At 53.0% G+C, this 16,493-nt stretch overlaps 6 protein-coding genes across 6 annotated transcripts; 3 read left to right on the forward strand and 3 right to left on the reverse strand.

Annotated features, from left to right (window-relative positions):
* Nucleotides 1–4: 4 nt before the first annotated feature.
* Nucleotides 5–6,919, reverse strand: LOC120455131 (anaphase-promoting complex subunit 1). The gene is made up of 8 exons (XM_039641029.2): nt 5,727–6,919; nt 5,544–5,667; nt 5,322–5,483; nt 4,063–5,266; nt 1,958–4,002; nt 1,465–1,899; nt 809–1,391; nt 5–749 (listed from the first exon to the last, which is right to left on the reverse strand). The coding sequence occupies exons 1-8, from the start codon at nt 6,790–6,792 to the stop codon at nt 273–275; spliced, it is 6,096 nt and encodes a 2,031-aa protein (XP_039496963.1). The 5' UTR covers nt 6,793–6,919; the 3' UTR covers nt 5–272.
* A 240-nt stretch (nt 6,920–7,159) lies between these two features.
* On the forward strand, nt 7,160–8,814 carry LOC120455453. Its single transcript, XM_039641672.2, has one exon. The coding sequence runs from the start codon at nt 7,276–7,278 to the stop codon at nt 8,812–8,814; it is 1,539 nt and encodes a 512-aa protein (XP_039497606.1). The 5' UTR covers nt 7,160–7,275.
* Nucleotides 8,815–10,185: 1,371 nt separating this feature from the next.
* On the forward strand, nt 10,186–11,167 carry LOC120455454 (glycolipid transfer protein 1). Its single transcript, XM_039641673.2, has 4 exons — nt 10,186–10,321; nt 10,401–10,456; nt 10,562–10,819; nt 10,880–11,167. The coding sequence occupies exons 1-4, from the start codon at nt 10,189–10,191 to the stop codon at nt 11,045–11,047; spliced, it is 615 nt and encodes a 204-aa protein (XP_039497607.1). The 5' UTR covers nt 10,186–10,188; the 3' UTR covers nt 11,048–11,167.
* LOC120455455 (transmembrane protein 17B) lies at nt 11,089–12,198 on the reverse strand. The gene is made up of 3 exons (XM_039641674.1): nt 12,152–12,198; nt 11,674–12,097; nt 11,089–11,606 (listed from the first exon to the last, which is right to left on the reverse strand). The coding sequence occupies exons 2-3, from the start codon at nt 11,788–11,790 to the stop codon at nt 11,181–11,183; spliced, it is 543 nt and encodes a 180-aa protein (XP_039497608.1). The 5' UTR covers nt 11,791–12,097; nt 12,152–12,198; the 3' UTR covers nt 11,089–11,180.
* Nucleotides 12,199–12,296: 98 nt separating this feature from the next.
* Nucleotides 12,297–12,722, forward strand: LOC120455456. Its single transcript, XM_039641675.1, has one exon. The coding sequence runs from the start codon at nt 12,326–12,328 to the stop codon at nt 12,689–12,691; it is 366 nt and encodes a 121-aa protein (XP_039497609.1). The 5' UTR covers nt 12,297–12,325; the 3' UTR covers nt 12,692–12,722.
* On the reverse strand, nt 12,676–16,470 carry LOC120455452 (gamma-tubulin complex component 5). Its single transcript, XM_039641671.2, has 6 exons — nt 16,293–16,470; nt 15,767–16,237; nt 15,062–15,688; nt 14,509–15,008; nt 12,932–14,445; nt 12,676–12,863 (listed from the first exon to the last, which is right to left on the reverse strand). Exons 1-6 carry the CDS (start codon nt 16,398–16,400, stop codon nt 12,820–12,822), a joined length of 3,264 nt encoding a protein of 1,087 aa, XP_039497605.1. The 5' UTR covers nt 16,401–16,470; the 3' UTR covers nt 12,676–12,819.
* Nucleotides 16,471–16,493: the final 23 nt, after the last annotated feature.

The raw sequence follows: 16,493 nt of genomic DNA on the forward strand, positions 1-16,493 counted from the left end.
GGGCTATTTCTTTTTAAATATATTTTATACAACGTTTGTGTTAGCTCATATCGTTGAACATTAAGAAACTAGCATGCATATTTTCATTTTCAAAAAGTTCCGACTTGATTTTATAACAATTTAAATTCAGAAGTTGGTCGTCAAACTTTTATGCAAAGTTATGATTATCAATGGCGTCACAGAAAACCATAGAAATAAATGTACAATTAATATCCGGCGTAGACATCACTGCAAATATTCTAGGTCTAGTAAAAGAGTACTTCCATCGGGGATCATTGGGCGCCAATGGTGTACGCCAGTAGGGCTGCCTCATCCAGAGTCACCACCTCGGTGGCCAGTGATTGAAGGATCTTCAGCAGGCCAAAGATGGTGTGCGCGCTGAGATTCAGTTGGCGGAATTCATATAGAATACGCATATAGTTAACTGTGCCCGTGCTCAAGTCCACTCCATTCAACATATTCGGCAACAGGTTATAGTAATTGATCACGCAGAAAGCTCGCTGCAAGTCCGGCCCACTGACGGTGGTCACGTAGCTGGGATCCAGTCGCTTTCGGCTGAGGAACTCGCGCAGCGGCAGGCACAACTCGCGCGTCGAGTCCTCCATTTCCTGCTTGAAGAGCTCTTGCATCATTTGGATGAGCTCCACGGAGATGAGCGGATGTTCCGACTCCTGGCCGCGACTCAAATAGGCATCGATGAGCTTCAACTGCCACACATCGATGTTGTTCAGCATGGACTTGGTTACGTGCTAAAATCAAAGAACATTAATTTTTTTTGGTCAGATAACGCCAAAATGGATTCACTTACATCGTATAGCGTTAGGTAAACTGGCAGCAAATGCATGCGATCCTTAACCACGGCATTGTAGAAGAGCAGCATCATCTGGTGGCGCTTCACCAGCTCTGGATAACTCAAAGCCGTGCCCTTGGTGGCCAGGCAGCGACTCAGGAACTGCTTAACCATGCGTTCGCTGGCAAACTGCTGCAGATCGTTCATGTCAATCTGCCAACAGATGCTCTGTTCCATCGTCAATGTCTGGGCCAGCATGCTCTTTAGCCTGTCCGGATCCTCCAAGTGAGAAAGGCAGCCCGTACGCTTCTTAATATCAATCGGTGCACTCATCTCCAGCGCCTTTTCCAACTGATGCCAGTTGCGCGACCGCTCAAAGCACACTGGCCAATAGTTCTCGTCGTCCACCACCACCTGCTGTAGGCTGCTCAGCACTGGCAGGATGCAGGGTGCGATGGGCAGGCGGCGCAGCTCGGTGGCACCCACCTCCAGCACGGATATGTTGGCCAGACACAGCTGATTGGTGTCAATGTCCCGGGGAAGGAACAGGCGCGGCTCCACAGCCAGTACATAGAGATGCCTCAGCGCTTGCAGATGGTAACTAAAAAGAATAATGATGGCTTAAGTGTGCTACCACTTTGCTGCCCCAAATCCCCAAATCCCCAAATCCTTACCGATTGTCGTTGCTGTGTATGGGAAACTTGGGGAAGAAGGCGCAGACCAGGGCAGCAATCGACTCCGGTGTCTTGGCAATGGTGAAGCGACCCGCGCCAAGGAACAGCAGGCCCAGCGACATGTGTATGGCCATGTGGGAGCCGTAGGTTATGTGCGGATACTGTGGTCCCACTCGCGATCTGAGATACCGAATTATGCGAAGAATTTCGCAGTTGCCGGAGCCGGCGAACACCAGTGAGATCGAGATGAGCAGCACCATAAGGCAACTCTCCACGGTGGTGCGACCGGCACATTCGCCCATCGGCGTGCCGGGGAAACCAAGGAACTCCTTGATTACCGCCCGCAGCGTGGAAAAGGCCACCATATCCTCAGTGCCCGCGTACTTGAGGCCAATGCAGAAGGCAGCTCCTGCCATGATGTTGCAATAGGCTTGCCTAGACAGGAACATCTTAGTCGTATCGGCGTAATTAATATTCAACTTGAGTTACTCACGTGATGGCCTCGTAGTCCACATCATTGTCATCGGTGGTGTGTTCATCCTCGCGCGACGGGAGTCTCAGGTGAACACGGAGTGTTTGCGGAAACTGTGCCTGGAACCACTCGTTGTCCGGCCGGATATTCTGCCACTGGATCAAGCCCCGGGCAATGGTGCGCAGCAGGAGAAAATCAGGACGCACCATGTCCAGTAGATATCGGGAATCCGGCGGCTGCATCCATTCGGCAATGGCCGCGTTCCCGGAGTTGAAGAACATAAGTCCCAGGGCGAGTGTAGCACCCGGAGCAGTGACATCTATGTTGACGGTATCGCCTTCACGAACTTGGAACGAAGCCAGTCGGTATTTCTCCTTCTGGGAGCCGCAAATGGGTCGTTTTACTCCACCCACCATGTAGTAGTGAAGCGTATCCGGAAGTTGGAGATCCCTTAGTCCCGCCGGCGATTCACCCTGGCCGAGGGTAACCAATCCGAGGGATAGACCAGCTGTCATTGCGTACGATTCGCGCTCCACGCTGTTCTCCATCTCAGGGCCTGGAGGACGTCCTATCTCCTGGAGCAGCACCTCGGCTATGTGACGCTTTGCGGATCCTTGATAGAGCAAACCAATGCCCATTAGCGCAGCCACCTGTGTGCTTTGCGGTATATCCAATTCCATGGCGGTGGCTGGAAGCAGTGCCTCCAAGTGAACACTCAACAACTTTGTGGTTTTCGTATCCATGGAGCCGCGATGCGCAGCCGAAATGCCCAGCAGCAGTCCCACATTGGTCATCTCATCGCATTTAACCAAATACTTATAGACACTCATGAAGGACAGGGTCTTCAGGTGACCATTCAAGCCCAGGGCCATGAGGAAACCAGCGTGCTCCAGAGCATTGTTCGCCTGCGTTTTGGGCTTGTTGTAGACAATCCAATTGGAGTCAATGTCCTGAGCCTGGGGCGAGATCTTCAGCCCGGTGGCCACACCATTGTGAAACGATGGCCACATTTGCATATTGGCAGGGAACTCGATCTGTTGCATTTCGATGGTGGTGCCCTTCAGCGGCTCCTTGCCCACCAGGCACAATTTGGGCATGGACAAGCTGTCGCTGGGCCGCGGCATCATCGTTCTCAGGGTGAACATACCTCTGCCCAGGGGCAGCGTCATTGTACGGGCACAGAGTGCATACAGTTGCTTCTCCTGCTCCTCAATGAACTCGTGATCACTGGTTCCCGGCGCTTGCTGCACTTCAATGACCACCGGTTCTGAGCTGTTGAGCAGACGGCGCACCTCCTCCACCCGCATGTCATCGGGAAAACGCAATCGCAGCAGTTTTGTGTCCATGTTGTCCATGTCGTCGTTACGCAATTGGTCCGGCATATCAGCTTCGGATCCTGCGTTTGGTGGACACCTCGCTGACAGGGAATCTTCCTTGTAGACGCGGCCACAATGCGGTTGCCCAGTGCACGTTTCTAGGAACGGCAACTGTGCGTGAGCCGCCAATTCCGGTCGCAGGATAAGTTCATAGGTGGCCATGCTGCAGCCCATGGGCGGCGATAGACGTGCCTCCTCCAGAGCCTCCGCTACGATCAGATGCACTGCCGCCGGGAATCTTTCAATGTCGCGCCGTGTCAAACGCATGGCCAGGAGCAGCTCCAGCATTTGGTGGCTGCGCGGAGCATCCGCCGTGATACTACGCTTAGCCCGCCGTGGATAGTTGGCCTGCACGGCATTGGGGATCTCGAGCAGCTGCCACCAGTGCTTCAGACGCTCCTGCCCATGAGCCACTAGCGATACGAGCTGCAGTAAATTGCGACTCCTCTCGTTAACGCACTCCAAAAAGCTGTAAGGCATCACCTCCTCCTCGCCGACGATAATGTGCTCCAGTTGGGCAAACACACTGGGCGCCGGAACCCTCAGAAGTTCCTGGTGCAGCATCATTGCTCCGTGCTCAGCACCCAGCAACGAGAGCTTGCCCGTGCGATTCGAGAGTTCCGGAAAGTCCAGAATGTAGTGCAGCACATAGCTGTCCAGCTGCATATCGATGGCCAGCTGGTGAAGGAACTGCAAGGAGGAGATAGTGTAAGGAAGCCACTAATGAATCATTTAATTTATCCAACCTACCGTTGCCAGATATGGAAGCGCTGCATAGAAGACAGCGTCCAGTTTGAGATCCTCGTACAGTAAATGCAGGCTAAAGAAGATGGCGGGTATCATTTGAAAGAGCAGCCCCGTGGTGTTCACGCTGTAGCTGTGTCCATCGGCTCCACAGGGAGCCAGTGTCGTCTGGAGCAGCAAGAACTCCCAGTCGTCGTCCGTGAAATCCTCGCAATCATTGTATTTTCGCCGTTTCTTCGGCTCATCCTGAGCGCCCAGTGTGGAATTGGAACTGCAATTGGATCCGTCACCCGATCCGGTCGCACTAACGCCTCCAAATTGAGTGTGCAACGGTGGCGTGGCACATCTACCGAAGCTCTCGCCCGCATCCACATCCGGAGCAGCAGTCAGACCCATTAGGGCGAGCAGAGTGGAACGGAATAGCAGCCATTCCTGCTCTATGGAGTAATCCCTGGATCCCGGCGGATTCCTGGCGCTGTACCAACGGATCACAAAGTGCAGGAACTGTGTCGGATTTAGTACCTGCCGTAGAGTAGCCACACATCTGGTAAGCAATCTTGTATCGTTTAGAAGAGGCAGCGCTATTCTGAGCATTCTGCCCGTGGCATAAACCAGTGTCAATCGATTTCCCGCCGGATCTCTTAGGGATTTGCAGACGTTATGCGCCTGCCGCTGTGTGTAGGACACCGGCTGCGGTTGGATGGGCGACAGCATGTGGAGCTCCTCATCGAAGGCAGCCACATCTCCCGGAGCTTTTGTGGGCAGTAGGCTGCTTCTTCGCACCTCCACGAAAGAACTGCTACCGGTCGGATTGCCGCCTGCAGGTCCAGCTGCCACCGGTGTTTTAACAAGAGATGGAGCCGACGGAGGTGCCGCGGCAGCCATGGGCGTTACGAGCAGTGTGGGAATGGTGGTCGGCGCCAACAGCGGTGTAATGTGCACCTTGGAAATGAGCACAGTACCAGTGTATAGAATCAAGCTGCCACTCGGATCGAGGACGGCAATCATGTGCATTCTATTCAGACCCACTGCATCCTTGGCGGACAGCGTGGAGGCGAGTGTGGAGAGCTGCACCTCGCTGCTTCCGTAGCCGGTGAGACGGACCAACTGAAGGCGGCAGGAGCGGGGCAGCAGATAGCACAGAAAGGTCTGACCCACCAAGTCCGTGTGAATGAATGCTCGGGTGGCCATCTCGCAGAACTCTCGTTGACTAAGGGACAAACTATTTTAGTACTAAAAAGTCACATATTGTTGAGATTACAGACGTTCCGTAGGTGTTCTCCGTCCAGATGTGCTCCAGACATAATTCCGGTTCAATGGGCTTTGCCGGCTTCACGTGCGTTATCTTGCGCATATCCTTCACGGACATGGACTGCTGGCTAATGCTGCTCTGCAGTTGACTCAATGGAGTGCCCAGGGAAGCGCGGCTGAACGGGAATAAGAGGAAATCAATATGTAAGTGTTGGTTGATAGGGACTTAAACCTACTTGGACTGGCCGAGAACTCCGCTGAATGACTGCGACTGGCTGAGTCCGAACTTGGAGAGGTTGCCCATGCCGGTGGTGGTGTTATTCCTGCCCATAAACGATACATTCGTCGCCTTTGGCGTGGCTAGCAATGAAACACAGTGAATACTTCCAATGCCCTTGCTGTCATTGCAATCAACTCACCTCCAGTTTGCTTGGTGGAGCTGAAGCTATTGCCTGCCATCGATCTGGGTCCCAGTAGCGTCTGTCCCAGCTCCATCTGCTGGCTCACATAGTTGACCTCTTCGGGCGTCACCTTACGCAGGCGTGCAACGAAATGCTTGAATAACTTGGCATCGTACAGCAGCACCAAATCCGATTCCTCGGTGGAATAGACCACACTGTACTCCGGTTCGGTCATGTAGCCGGTGGAGCTGGTGGCCGTCTTCAGGACGACGGGACAGGCCTCGTGCAGCGGATGCGACATGGAGAAGAGCCGCGGCATCGGAATGGACAGGTGGGATATCAAGGCATTGCTGGAGTCCTTCTCCATCAGCAGGCCATGCTTGGTTTGAAACAGCTGCGACACAGGAAAGTCCAGATTGGCCAGAAAGTCCTCGCCGTCGTTGCAGTACACCCGCAGCGCGTCCTGATCCATCACACAGATGGCGGTCAGCTGGTCGTTCTCCGACTGGACAGCCGCCTTCAGCTGCGCCAGTCGTCCGCGCACAAAACTTCGATTCAGAAAGCAGGCGAAGCGGACCGGCGTATCGGTGGTAAAACACATGCGCTTGTACACCCCATTCTCGGCATCATCGTCATCGTTGAAGCCCTGCGTCCACACCACCGTGTTCCGGTGCACATAGAGCTCCTCCTCATTGTTCACCATATAGTCGCACATGGGCTCCTCGCGTCGCTCCAGCGGCGGATTTAGCAGGCTGTGGGGCAGCGATGTGAGCTGGGTGGCCGCCGCCGCCTGGGGACCACATCGCTTGGTCCGCTCGATCAACTGGCGTCGCCGGACGGCCCGCTCCTCGGAGGCCTCGTAGTCATCGTATAGCTCCCGGACAGTCCACGACTCCTGCCCGCCCGGTGGGCTGTCCTCGCCGGCCGACGAGATGTTCACATTCTGGAGGCGCTGCAGCAGCAGGTGCTCCGTGGTGGGCAGTTGGTGGCGCGCCAATGGCTGGTCATGTGGACCCGGATGCTCCGCGGACGACTGACGGCCGCGCGGCACAAACTCCAGCGGCGGTTCTGCGACGGCGATCATGTCCGCATCGCCAAGTGCATCCAGAGTTGCGATTGACGAGTTAATTGATTACAGTTTATTATTATCAAATAATTTCACCAATTATTTAAAAACTGTCATCGATTTTGGGAGGCGATAAGTGACTGGTTCTATCGGGCCTGGCAGTACTTCGATATAAGAAGCGCTATCGAGAAGCCGATAACGATAGGAAGACCGGAAGAGCGCGTAACAAAACTATTACCCGTACATAACACGATGCCAATAAAAGCCTAAAGAAATAACTTTGTGTATTGAATTGACCAAAAACACGGTTCGATTACATTTACTATCGATTACAATGCCGGTTGGTGACTTGCAGCAACTAGCTTTGGTCCGCTAGCGTACCGGTTATTTACACGGTATGGCAACACTAACCGTTTGTTCGGCTTTTCCAATTGGATTTAGGAGTCTGGATTTTGATTTGAGCAGAAAAACAGAACCGGAAATCCTGGCGAGAATTTGGCAATGAGCAGCGAGACCGCCGGCTGCAAGCGCGTGCACAGCATCGAGGTTGAGCAGCCGCTGGAGTCGGAGCGCCTGGAGCACGGCCTGCTGTTGGTGAAGGGACGCCTGGTGCCCAAGTGTTCCACGGCGCGTCAACTGAAGGCGATCCTCGATCTGCCACAGCATCTGTCCCAGGAGCAGCTCACCCAGCTGTCGGCCGGCGGCGAGTTTAAGCTCCTTTTCGACTTGGAACAAGCGGATCGCGAAGAGGAAAGTGCCTGCCTCCTGGAGCTGCGATCCTGCACGGCCACCCGTACGATTAGCTTCAGTTACAGGCCCCGCCGCAGCTCCTACCGGGTGCAGCCGCTCTACCTGCTCTGCCAGGACGAGGAGAAGCCGCTGGAGCAGCAGCACAAGGTGCACTCCCTCATAGATCTCAACCTGCGCCTGGTGCAGTCCATCTACGCCAACAAACTGCACGCGGCCGGCTTTCCCAATCGCACCTTCACACTCAACGGCAAGTGCTGCTCCTTTCGCAGCCAATTGACCCGAAAACAGGCGCTGGAAAAGAGCGAGGACGAGCTGTGGCAGCATTTTGCCGGCGAAATCATCGCCTGCCCGCAGTGGGGACACCAGTTGCTCCTCAAGTTCGTCGCCTTTGTGGGTTGCACGCGCTACGACGGCGACGCGGTGGTGGCCAGCGGTGACTCCTCGTACGCCAGTATCCGGCGGCATCTCAAGGGACACGCTGCGCTCGGTGGCGGCGGATTGGCGCTCTTTGGTAGTGCCCACTTCTACGCCTGGCCGACGAGCTTCGCGGAGATCGGCGACTGTGTGCGCAGCGCACAGCGGGTGGACATCGCCCGCCTGCCGGACGAGAGCAACTACCGGAGGACGTATGGTGGCGTGTATGCCAGCACCTTGGGCGCCGTGTGCCACGAACTGGGCCACTGCTTCGATCTGGGCCACACCAGCGATGGTGTGATGGGCCAGGGCTTCGACTATCTGAATCGTGTGTTGACCGTGGACCAGCCCACGGAGCATTTGCCGCAGCGAATTGTGGACGCCAGAAGGGGCGCCGGTGGCAATACTAACTCATCCGAAGTCGGATCATCCTCCTCCGCCGCCGTCGCCGCCGCAGGGAACCGTGCCCGCATCACCAAACTGAAACTGCAGCCCAGCAGCCAACTGTTGGACAACTATCACAACCAGAGACGCCACGATAGCTTCTATTTTGCGCGCAATTGTGCCGTGATCCTGGCCCATCATCGCTGGCTGAATTTGGAACTGGAGCAGACGGCTGCCGCCGACTTTGAAGCGGCCACTATCCAGCTGAACCACGACACCCGGGAGATTCGATCCAGCAGGCCCATCCGGCTGGTCGAGCTGCGCTGCAACAAGAACAGCCTGGTGGCCCACTACGAGGAGTTTGAGGAGGCATCCGTGCACCACTTCCAGCTGCCCGCCTCCCTGTGGCATCTGCTCGCGGAGCAGTGCACCCACTACGTTTTCGTGCTGACCACCAGTGGCGATACCAAGCGGCTGTCCTGCGACTCCTAGGATTGCAGCGCGGGTGGCGGAGCTCGCGGAGCAGGAGCACTAGGTGAGTTGCCTTCGTCCCTGGAATATAAATGATAATTATGATAAATACAGTTGAATTCAAAGTAGGAGTTTCTCAAAAAATTGAGTTTGAATTGTATATATATACAAAATATATGTTATATATTTCAAAGTATTACTTCAAAAGCGAATTCGAAACGCATCTGAATTGTGAAACCAAAAACGGCTTTTTATATATTTTGAAAAGTACCTGCTAATAGCTTTATAACTATGCCCCAAGAACAGTGTGAACTTCAATTCAATTAGGCAGCAATCAATTAAGTTGATAAACATTCAGTGGAAAGATTCCCCCGCCACGCAAACAAATCACCAGCCTGATAAAACCGCAGCCCAATCCAATTGCCACCCATCATCGGTGAGTCACTTTCCTTCTATGGCCAAGTTCCTGGTGACGTTCACCTTGGTGGTTTCCACAAAATCAAACTTTCTGACTATCGCAGTGTTGTAAAAATAAAAATAAAAACAAAATAGAAAATACACAAGATTAACATAGGAATGGCATAAATTTATTGATAAGCGTTATCAGTGGATCGGCGTTACTATTATTCGAAAATGCGTGATAGTTAAATGCTCGACTCATTGTCTTCTTCATTAGTTTTTGTTTCTATCTGCAAATTTCGCTTTAATGTTTTTGAGCATGAACATTACCAATTTGCACTACAACTTTTCAAAACGCTGTTTTTTAACTCGAAAAACGGTGTTCAACTATTTTTGGTTTGCTTTTGCTTTAGGATTAATGGTAAAACCATTATAGCATTATTTTTATTGTTGGTTGTTTAAACTAAAGCATTTTGTTTTTTGTAAGTTCAAACAGTACCAAGTTTGAGCCGCAAAAGTGCGTTTCAGCCCATGGTGCACAGCGGAGCTGCGCTGAATCAGGTTTTCGTGCTGCGCCAGCTCGGATCGGATCGAATTGAGTGGAGCGCTCAGTGTGGCGCTCAGCGGCTCTCTAAGATCCAAGACGCCAGCTGTGAGGTGGGTTAAAGCTCTGGCCCCCCGTAACCCGTAACCCGTAGCCCGCAGTACGCCTCTCGTAACCCGTTCCCCCCCTCGCCACCAAATGGGAACGTAGTCGCGCGGCACTTGCTCAGCCCAGTTTCCATTATCGCAGCAGCGGAGTTCAAGTGTCGCACGAAATGTAGGGAAATATTTTTATTCCGCACCGTTCGATAAGATAAACAGCCGATATTGGTGCACGAAACTGAGCAACTGGTGAACTTCGTTTGCAGATTTACACCGATCAGTCGGCGTTGCGAGCGCTTTGGAGACGGAACTAAACGGTGTGGAGCAGAGCAGAGCAGTAAGGAGCAGACGATGGCAACCAGCGAGGGATCGGCGCGCATTCAGTTCAAGGCGCTGCGGGGATTTCCAGCTATCGGCGATGCCAGTGATAAGCTGGAGACACAGGCCTTCCTCGCCGCCTCCAAGGAGATAGTAACCGTCATAGGTGATAACAACGCACCCAAAGCCAAAGCCAATCAATTCACTCACTGCTATCTGTTATTTCTATTTTTATTATTTTGCAGAGAGCTTCGGCAAACTATTCACACCCGTGATCAGCGACATGAACGGCAACATAAACGTAAGTTCAGCTGGGCGCCAAGCTTTTGGAGATTGTTTAAGATGTAGCTCTTGGTTTCCCTCAAAAATGATGAATTAAATGATGAATTTTCATTGCCACTTTTAGAAACTGACGAAAGCCTACGGAGCGGATGTGCTAAAGTACCAGTATCTGGAGGATCTGATTGTGCTGAATGTGAACGTGGACGACTTTGCTGCCAACGCGCTGCTCTGGCTGAAGCGCGGCCTCCAGCTCATTTGCACCTTCTTCGAGAACATCTACAACGATGCCCAGGCCAAGGAGGCACTGAAGCAGCACCTGCAGGACGCCTACGAGCGCACCCTGAAGCCCTACCACGGCTTCATTGTCCAGAGCACAATCAAGGTGGGTGCATCCACAACTTTCAATCCGTTTTGGCTAATTGCGGTCATTCCTCGCTTGCAGATCATCTACAGCTGGGTGCCCACGCGCAGCCAGCTGCTGGGCCAGGGAGACGCCCAGGCGGAGAACATCGAGGTGCTAACCACCTTTCTGCCGCGAATGCGCGCCCATCTGGACTCGATCGATGCCCTGCTGAAGGCGCACAATTTGGACGATGCACGGAAGGTGTGATCGGCGTTGATTGCATCGTTCCTTATCCTAGCCTAGTCTAGCTTAGCTTAAATAGCTTAACCTACTTTATTATTTATGCCAATGTCCAAGTAAACCTCAGAGCCTTACTTATAAACTGCAGCTGCTCAGCTCATCACTTCGATTCTGGGGAGCGTCGCACGCGACGCTTTTGCTCACTGCTCGTGGGCGTTCCCACACTGGCGGACTGCTGCTGCTCCTCCTCCGGCGGCTCCTCCTCTTCCAGGTGCAGCGGCATCCTACCGCCTGGCTTGCAGATGACAAAGTGCACCAGGGACACGATCACCTCGAGTGCAATCAGCGCGAACACGGCGTTCGTGATGATCCGTAGCCATAAGCTGCGGCCGGCAGCTGCGAGGCGAAGGAAGACCATGGCGGGCAGCAGGATGCAGGGTGTCACTGTGAGCAGCAGCCACATGGCGGTGGCGCCAGAGCACAGGTTCACAGAGTAGCCGGCGTACAGGCGCATCGCTTCAGCGGACACCGCCAGGACGTAGGCCACCAGCATGGACAGGCCCTCCAGGTTCCACAAGTAATTCAGCTGCAGGAAAGGATGCTGTGGTTTAGCTGGCACATCTCCAAGGGGGTAATCTGAACTGAAGACTCACGCGTATGAGCATGTGGATCATGTAGCTCATGGCCCACACCATGGACACATAGGTATTGGCCTGCAGCAGCATCTGCAGCACCAGGTTGGCCCGATGTGGCGTCACCGAGCACGCCATTTCAAATGGATTGCTTCCAAGCACTTTGTATGCTCGTCAAGGTCGAAGGTGAGGTGAGGATGTCCCAGCAGTGCTGCACAGATTGCGGGAATGGATCTCGAATGGAGTAGCTCGTTTGTTGTACTTCTTGCTGGTTGCCAGGGTAACGTAATCAGCTGGAAAGGACGATTCAGCTCTGACTGCTGCGACTCCAGCCGCTTGCAGGACCTAAGCTGCCTGCTTTCGCACTCGAATAGGTCCTGGCGACAAGTCCTTCGGTTTAAATGTTCACCAAGAGCCTGGCCCAACTTTCTTTTCCGTCTGCAAACTATTTTTGACATGTTTAGCACATGGAAAAGGTTACTTTCCTATCAATATTTACAATATTATATACAATGACCACCAAAATACTTATTGAACAAACATTTGAGTGCAATTTCAAGAGATTTAGGAGGGCGGAACAAATTAGTCCCATGATAAGCATGAGAAACCAGCTAAATGGCCGAAACTAAACGAATAAAGAGCAACAAAAGCCACAGAGACCAACTGACCGAACATGCGGCAGCAAGGAGTGCGTTGGTGCCACCTGGCAGTCGTCGTCCTGGCCATTGCCATACGGCAGGTGTCCCTGGGCCTCAGCTACGGCGATCGCCGCTTCCAGTGCCTGCAGACGACCATTAAGGGCCAGACCAACTGCTCGCCCTGCGCCGAGCTGTACGTCTTCAATCGAAAGTCCGGCTACCGGCGCTGTGAGCATGTCAACGGGCAGTGCTACCCGCAACGCACAGTCTTTCCCAACGCCCGCGTGTGCGAGTCCATCTGCCAGCCGTTCATCCGGCGGCCAACGCTGCACGAGGTGACCACCTTGCCACCGCCACCCATCGAGGAGCCCTTTCCGGACAGCGATGAGGAGTTCGAGTGAGGTTTTATTAACAAAAATAAGCTGCTTTTAATTCAGTTGGTAGGGGAATGTCGGGATTATCGGTAATGGCACTGGTAATGGTAACAGTAATGGTAATGCGTAACAATATCCTTTGTGGAGATTCTGCTCTAATGGGGCATACTGGAGCTGATGGTCTCCTCCAAGGCAGACACTGCAAGACAAGACAAGAGAAGGAGTAAGTCAAAGTGGCCCATTTCGGGTGCCAACACAACCACTTACGGAATCTGTGATCGTTCTGGTAGACCAGCGTGTTGAGGATGTCGGCCAAGGTTTGGTGGCACCGTATGTACGTTATCTCGATCTCCGCCACCTGGTTGAGCGCCAGGTACTCAAAACTACGGCGTTCCGATTCGCCGTCATCAATGCCGTCATCCGAAAGGGTGAAGTCCAAGCAAAGGGCATCGTTGACGCCCATGTAGCAGGCGCATGTATTCCACTCCATGTCCAGCACGTAGACCAGATGAAAGAGCTGCTCGAGTGCGACGCGAAATGCCTTGAATTCGTCGGTCAGCATGCAATGTTTCTTCAGCCACGACAGGTGCTCGTCGTGCATGATCCTCAACTGGCGGATGTTCTTGCACTTGCCAATCCTCAGCTCGAACTGCTCACCCACAGCCTCCATAATGTGCGTGTGCAGGTTGTTGATGAGGAAAATCAACCAGAAGCGCACAATCTCCAGGCGACGGATGGTCAGGCCGAGCAAATCCAGAGGTGCGTATGGATTTGCCGTATCGCGGCGCAGAAACTCCAGAGTCTCCAGCTTCCAGACGGCCCACTTCACCTTCAGCATCAGCCGCCACACCAAGTTGTAGTCTTTCATGTGCTTGGCTGTGAGGATGCGTTGCATGGCTACTGGCATCTTATAGGAAAGTTCGATAGCCTCCAGGGCCTCATAGACCTTTGTTGAATTCGAGTTTATCTGTGATATAACCGCCACATGAAGGCGATTCGCCAATTGCGGGTAATATGGAGACAGCACAGCGCAGAGCGTGGAAGTGAGTACTGAGCTCCGTGCCCAGTCATCGTTCCTCTCAATGCGCGCGAAGAGTGCAGTGTAGTGGGGCACGAGGATGTAGTACGCCTCCAGCATCATCGTGTGACGCACGAATCGCACGTTCTCGGCCAGGTGCAGATCCTTGCAGTACGCTTGCATCGCGTACTCGTTCGCCAGGCACTGTCTCTTTTGCAGAATAACACCCAGCGCCTCCGGCAACTCCGACTTTAGCTGCAGACAAGTGGAGCGCTCCAAGCGCTTCAAAATGTTGGCCAATTGAACGGGCTTCTTTCTCAGCCGATCGCGTTGTCGCTCTAAACGTCGTTGCTGCACCGGCTGGGTAAATATTGCAAAGAGATCAAGATTCCTAATGCCCTGCGCATTGCTCGCAATCAGATCGTCATGCGACTGCTCTATGTCCTCGTCCGGCTCCGGTTCATCCTCCTCATCCGTATGGCCTCTACCGCAGTAAACTTCAATCTGGGTAAAAATCTGGGCGACCAGCTCATCGTGCAGTGACGGCGGTTGGCTTTCATTGTTGGTGGTCAGCATCTCGCCCAACTTCTTTACACTGGACAGCAGATCCTGCGTTTCTCCAGACTCCAGAGCATGCTCCAGCAGTAGCTGGTAAAGTGGGCAGGATTGCAGCTTATTGAAGATCTCTACGACTTCCAAACTTTCCTCACAATTCACACTGCGTTTGCGCACATAGCTACGGGGCTTTGCGTCCTCCTCGATACTTGAAAAAGAAAATAGTTAGTGACTTCAGCTGGCCACAGTAGTGAGCACCCTTATGGCTTACCATATCTCCACGATGAACTCGTCAAGGTGATCCTCCAGCGTGGCCCTGCGCCACCAGCCGTCAATGATGCTACAGTATATCCTCAGGGAAAAGAGCAGCAGGGCAATGGCCAGCTTCTGGTGCGGCACCTGCGGCATGGTCTGCTTATAGAGTCTGGACAGCAAGTAGGCGCTGCGTAGGTGCGGAGGACCCTTATCCAGGATAACATCTTCGGCCAGCAGTCGCAGCAAACGCAGCTGGCGAAAGTGTTCCTTGAATTCAATCGTTAGATTGATCAGCGTATTTGTCGCGGGATCCTCAATGACACGCTCCTCGTATGCGATGAGGAGCTGGGAAATGGGACGGACAAGATCCCTCAGGCCGTATGCAAAGCATTCCAGGGTAATCGTTGTCTTCATGCCATCGTCATGCACCGTATGAGCCTCGATGATGCGTTGCACTTCCAACATGTCCTCCAGCGCAGGCACCACATTAAGAAGCAGAAAATTTTGCAGCGTGCACTATAAAAGAGAAGGACTTAACAGGGAATTACATGAACGCTTTGAGTTCTTACCGCAGTCACTGTGCAGATACTGACATTCTCGCGCACAGTAATGCGACGAGTCTCTTTGTTGAATATAAAGAAACAACAACTTGATGGACGCACGAACATTAAGAGGATTTCCCTTAGCAGACAGGACTCTGTGGTGGTTTTGGGCAGTGGCAGGGCCAAGAGGCCTCGAGCATTAGAGTTCAGAAACTGCACGTAGCTCACGGCAAAGTTGTCCAGTGCATTTGTGCTGGAGGGCAGGGCGTTCAAATGGATATCAGGACGCCACCAGTAGGCGTGAATTGTACGCAGGAGCACATCCGCATTGCTATCACTTTGCCAATACGGGGTGGTTGCTTGGGGCGGTTGGGGTGGTGGCAACTGAAGCAGCTTGCTCCGTCTCAGATGATTGCTCTCGTAATTGTTGAGACTCAGAACGGATGGTTGCGCTATCCGGAAGATGTTACTCTTGATGACGCGATGCTCGGGCACGGGCGGCATGTAGGTGTTGTTCCTATTTCCAATAGGGCCCGCCGCCTTTATGGCCTGCTTATAAACCATGGCCATGTCCGGGAGGCTTCGCGAGGTGCCTACATTCTCATCGGGCTGCAATGTAGTTGTCGAGTCGCAGTCCGACTCCTCCGACCAGTCCTTTTGGATGAAAAGGTAAGGGTATTATAACGCTGCAAATGAATCTTGCATTCGGAATGGTTGTCTTCAGATACTTACACTTAAGCTGTCCGAGCTGTCATCGTCTGGCGGATCCAGGAAATCCTCGGCTAGCAGGGCTGCCCAGTCCACCTCCGTTTCGGCGGAATTGACGGCTACCTCCAGTTTCGCCTGTGACTGTCGCTCGTCCGCCTCCATGCTTTCGATCATGGACAGACGGTGCTGTTCCATAAACGCCCGGTTGCGACGGATGTTTTGCACCGGATTATTGGCTATGATGAGCAGGAATTCCAGCATTGGCCCTCCAGCATAAGGATGGGGATGCTGTTGAATTTCATTTATGGCCAGATACTTGTGGGCCATCTCCTTGATGATATCTCCAAATGATGACATGCCCTCCACCCGGAAACGCTCCACCAGATCGTCCAGGCTGCGTTTCATCTCCGTGCCTGTGGGGACCCATGCCCAGCGTTGCTTTGTGAGTATCTTTAGTACCGTGTCCTCCATCCTGCGCAACTTCTTCTCGCTGGTCTGCGTTATAAATTTATTAAATTGGAATAAGGATAACATCTGTTTTTCAACTTACCCCCGGTTCCGACAAGTTCCTGACCAGTTTTCGCACATTCTCAGTTATGGCATTGTCCACCTCCCTCCTGCTCCTGTGTGGCTTACCCTTCAGAGCGGTAGTAGCCATTTAGCTACGCTTTCTTATAAAAAAAAAACAAATTATTTCTCTAAATGGCGCCCTCAGAAATGGCAACAAAATAAACGGTTCATCGGATAATTA

Source organism: Drosophila santomea, chromosome X (genome assembly GCF_016746245.2).
Source record: "Drosophila santomea strain STO CAGO 1482 chromosome X, Prin_Dsan_1.1, whole genome shotgun sequence".
In the NCBI taxonomy this organism is placed as follows: domain Eukaryota; kingdom Metazoa; phylum Arthropoda; class Insecta; order Diptera; family Drosophilidae; genus Drosophila; species Drosophila santomea.

Excerpts from the sequence above, each read along its gene's own strand:
- LOC120455131 (XM_039641029.2), bottom strand. The coding sequence starts at position 6,792 with ATGATCGCCGTCGCAGAACCGCCGCTGGAGTTTGTGCCGCGCGGCCGT. Across the intron at positions 4,003-4,062 it reads CGCTTCCATATCTGGCAACG|TTCCTTCACCAGCTGGCCAT; the intron begins GTAGGTTGGATA and ends TCCTCCTTGCAG. Across the intron at positions 1,900-1,957 it reads GTGGACTACGAGGCCATCAC|GCAAGCCTATTGCAACATCA; the intron begins GTGAGTAACTCA and ends GTTCCTGTCTAG.
- LOC120455453 (XM_039641672.2), top strand. The coding sequence starts at position 7,276 with ATGAGCAGCGAGACCGCCGGCTGCAAGCGCGTGCACAGCATCGAGGTT.
- LOC120455454 (XM_039641673.2), top strand. The coding sequence starts at position 10,189 with ATGGCAACCAGCGAGGGATCGGCGCGCATTCAGTTCAAGGCGCTGCGG. Across the intron at positions 10,322-10,400 it reads GGAGATAGTAACCGTCATAG|AGAGCTTCGGCAAACTATTC; the intron begins GTGATAACAACG and ends ATTATTTTGCAG. Across the intron at positions 10,820-10,879 it reads TTGTCCAGAGCACAATCAAG|ATCATCTACAGCTGGGTGCC; the intron begins GTGGGTGCATCC and ends CCTCGCTTGCAG.
- LOC120455455 (XM_039641674.1), bottom strand. The coding sequence starts at position 11,790 with ATGGCGTGCTCGGTGACGCCACATCGGGCCAACCTGGTGCTGCAGATG. Across the intron at positions 11,607-11,673 it reads TGATCCACATGCTCATACGC|CTGAATTACTTGTGGAACCT; the intron begins GTGAGTCTTCAG and ends CCTTTCCTGCAG.
- LOC120455456 (XM_039641675.1), top strand. The coding sequence starts at position 12,326 with ATGCGGCAGCAAGGAGTGCGTTGGTGCCACCTGGCAGTCGTCGTCCTG.
- LOC120455452 (XM_039641671.2), bottom strand. The coding sequence starts at position 16,400 with ATGGCTACTACCGCTCTGAAGGGTAAGCCACACAGGAGCAGGAGGGAG. Across the intron at positions 15,689-15,766 it reads ACAGCTCGGACAGCTTAAGT|GACTGGTCGGAGGAGTCGGA; the intron begins GTAAGTATCTGA and ends TTCATCCAAAAG. Across the intron at positions 15,009-15,061 it reads GTATCTGCACAGTGACTGCG|TGCACGCTGCAAAATTTTCT; the intron begins GTAAGAACTCAA and ends TCTCTTTTATAG.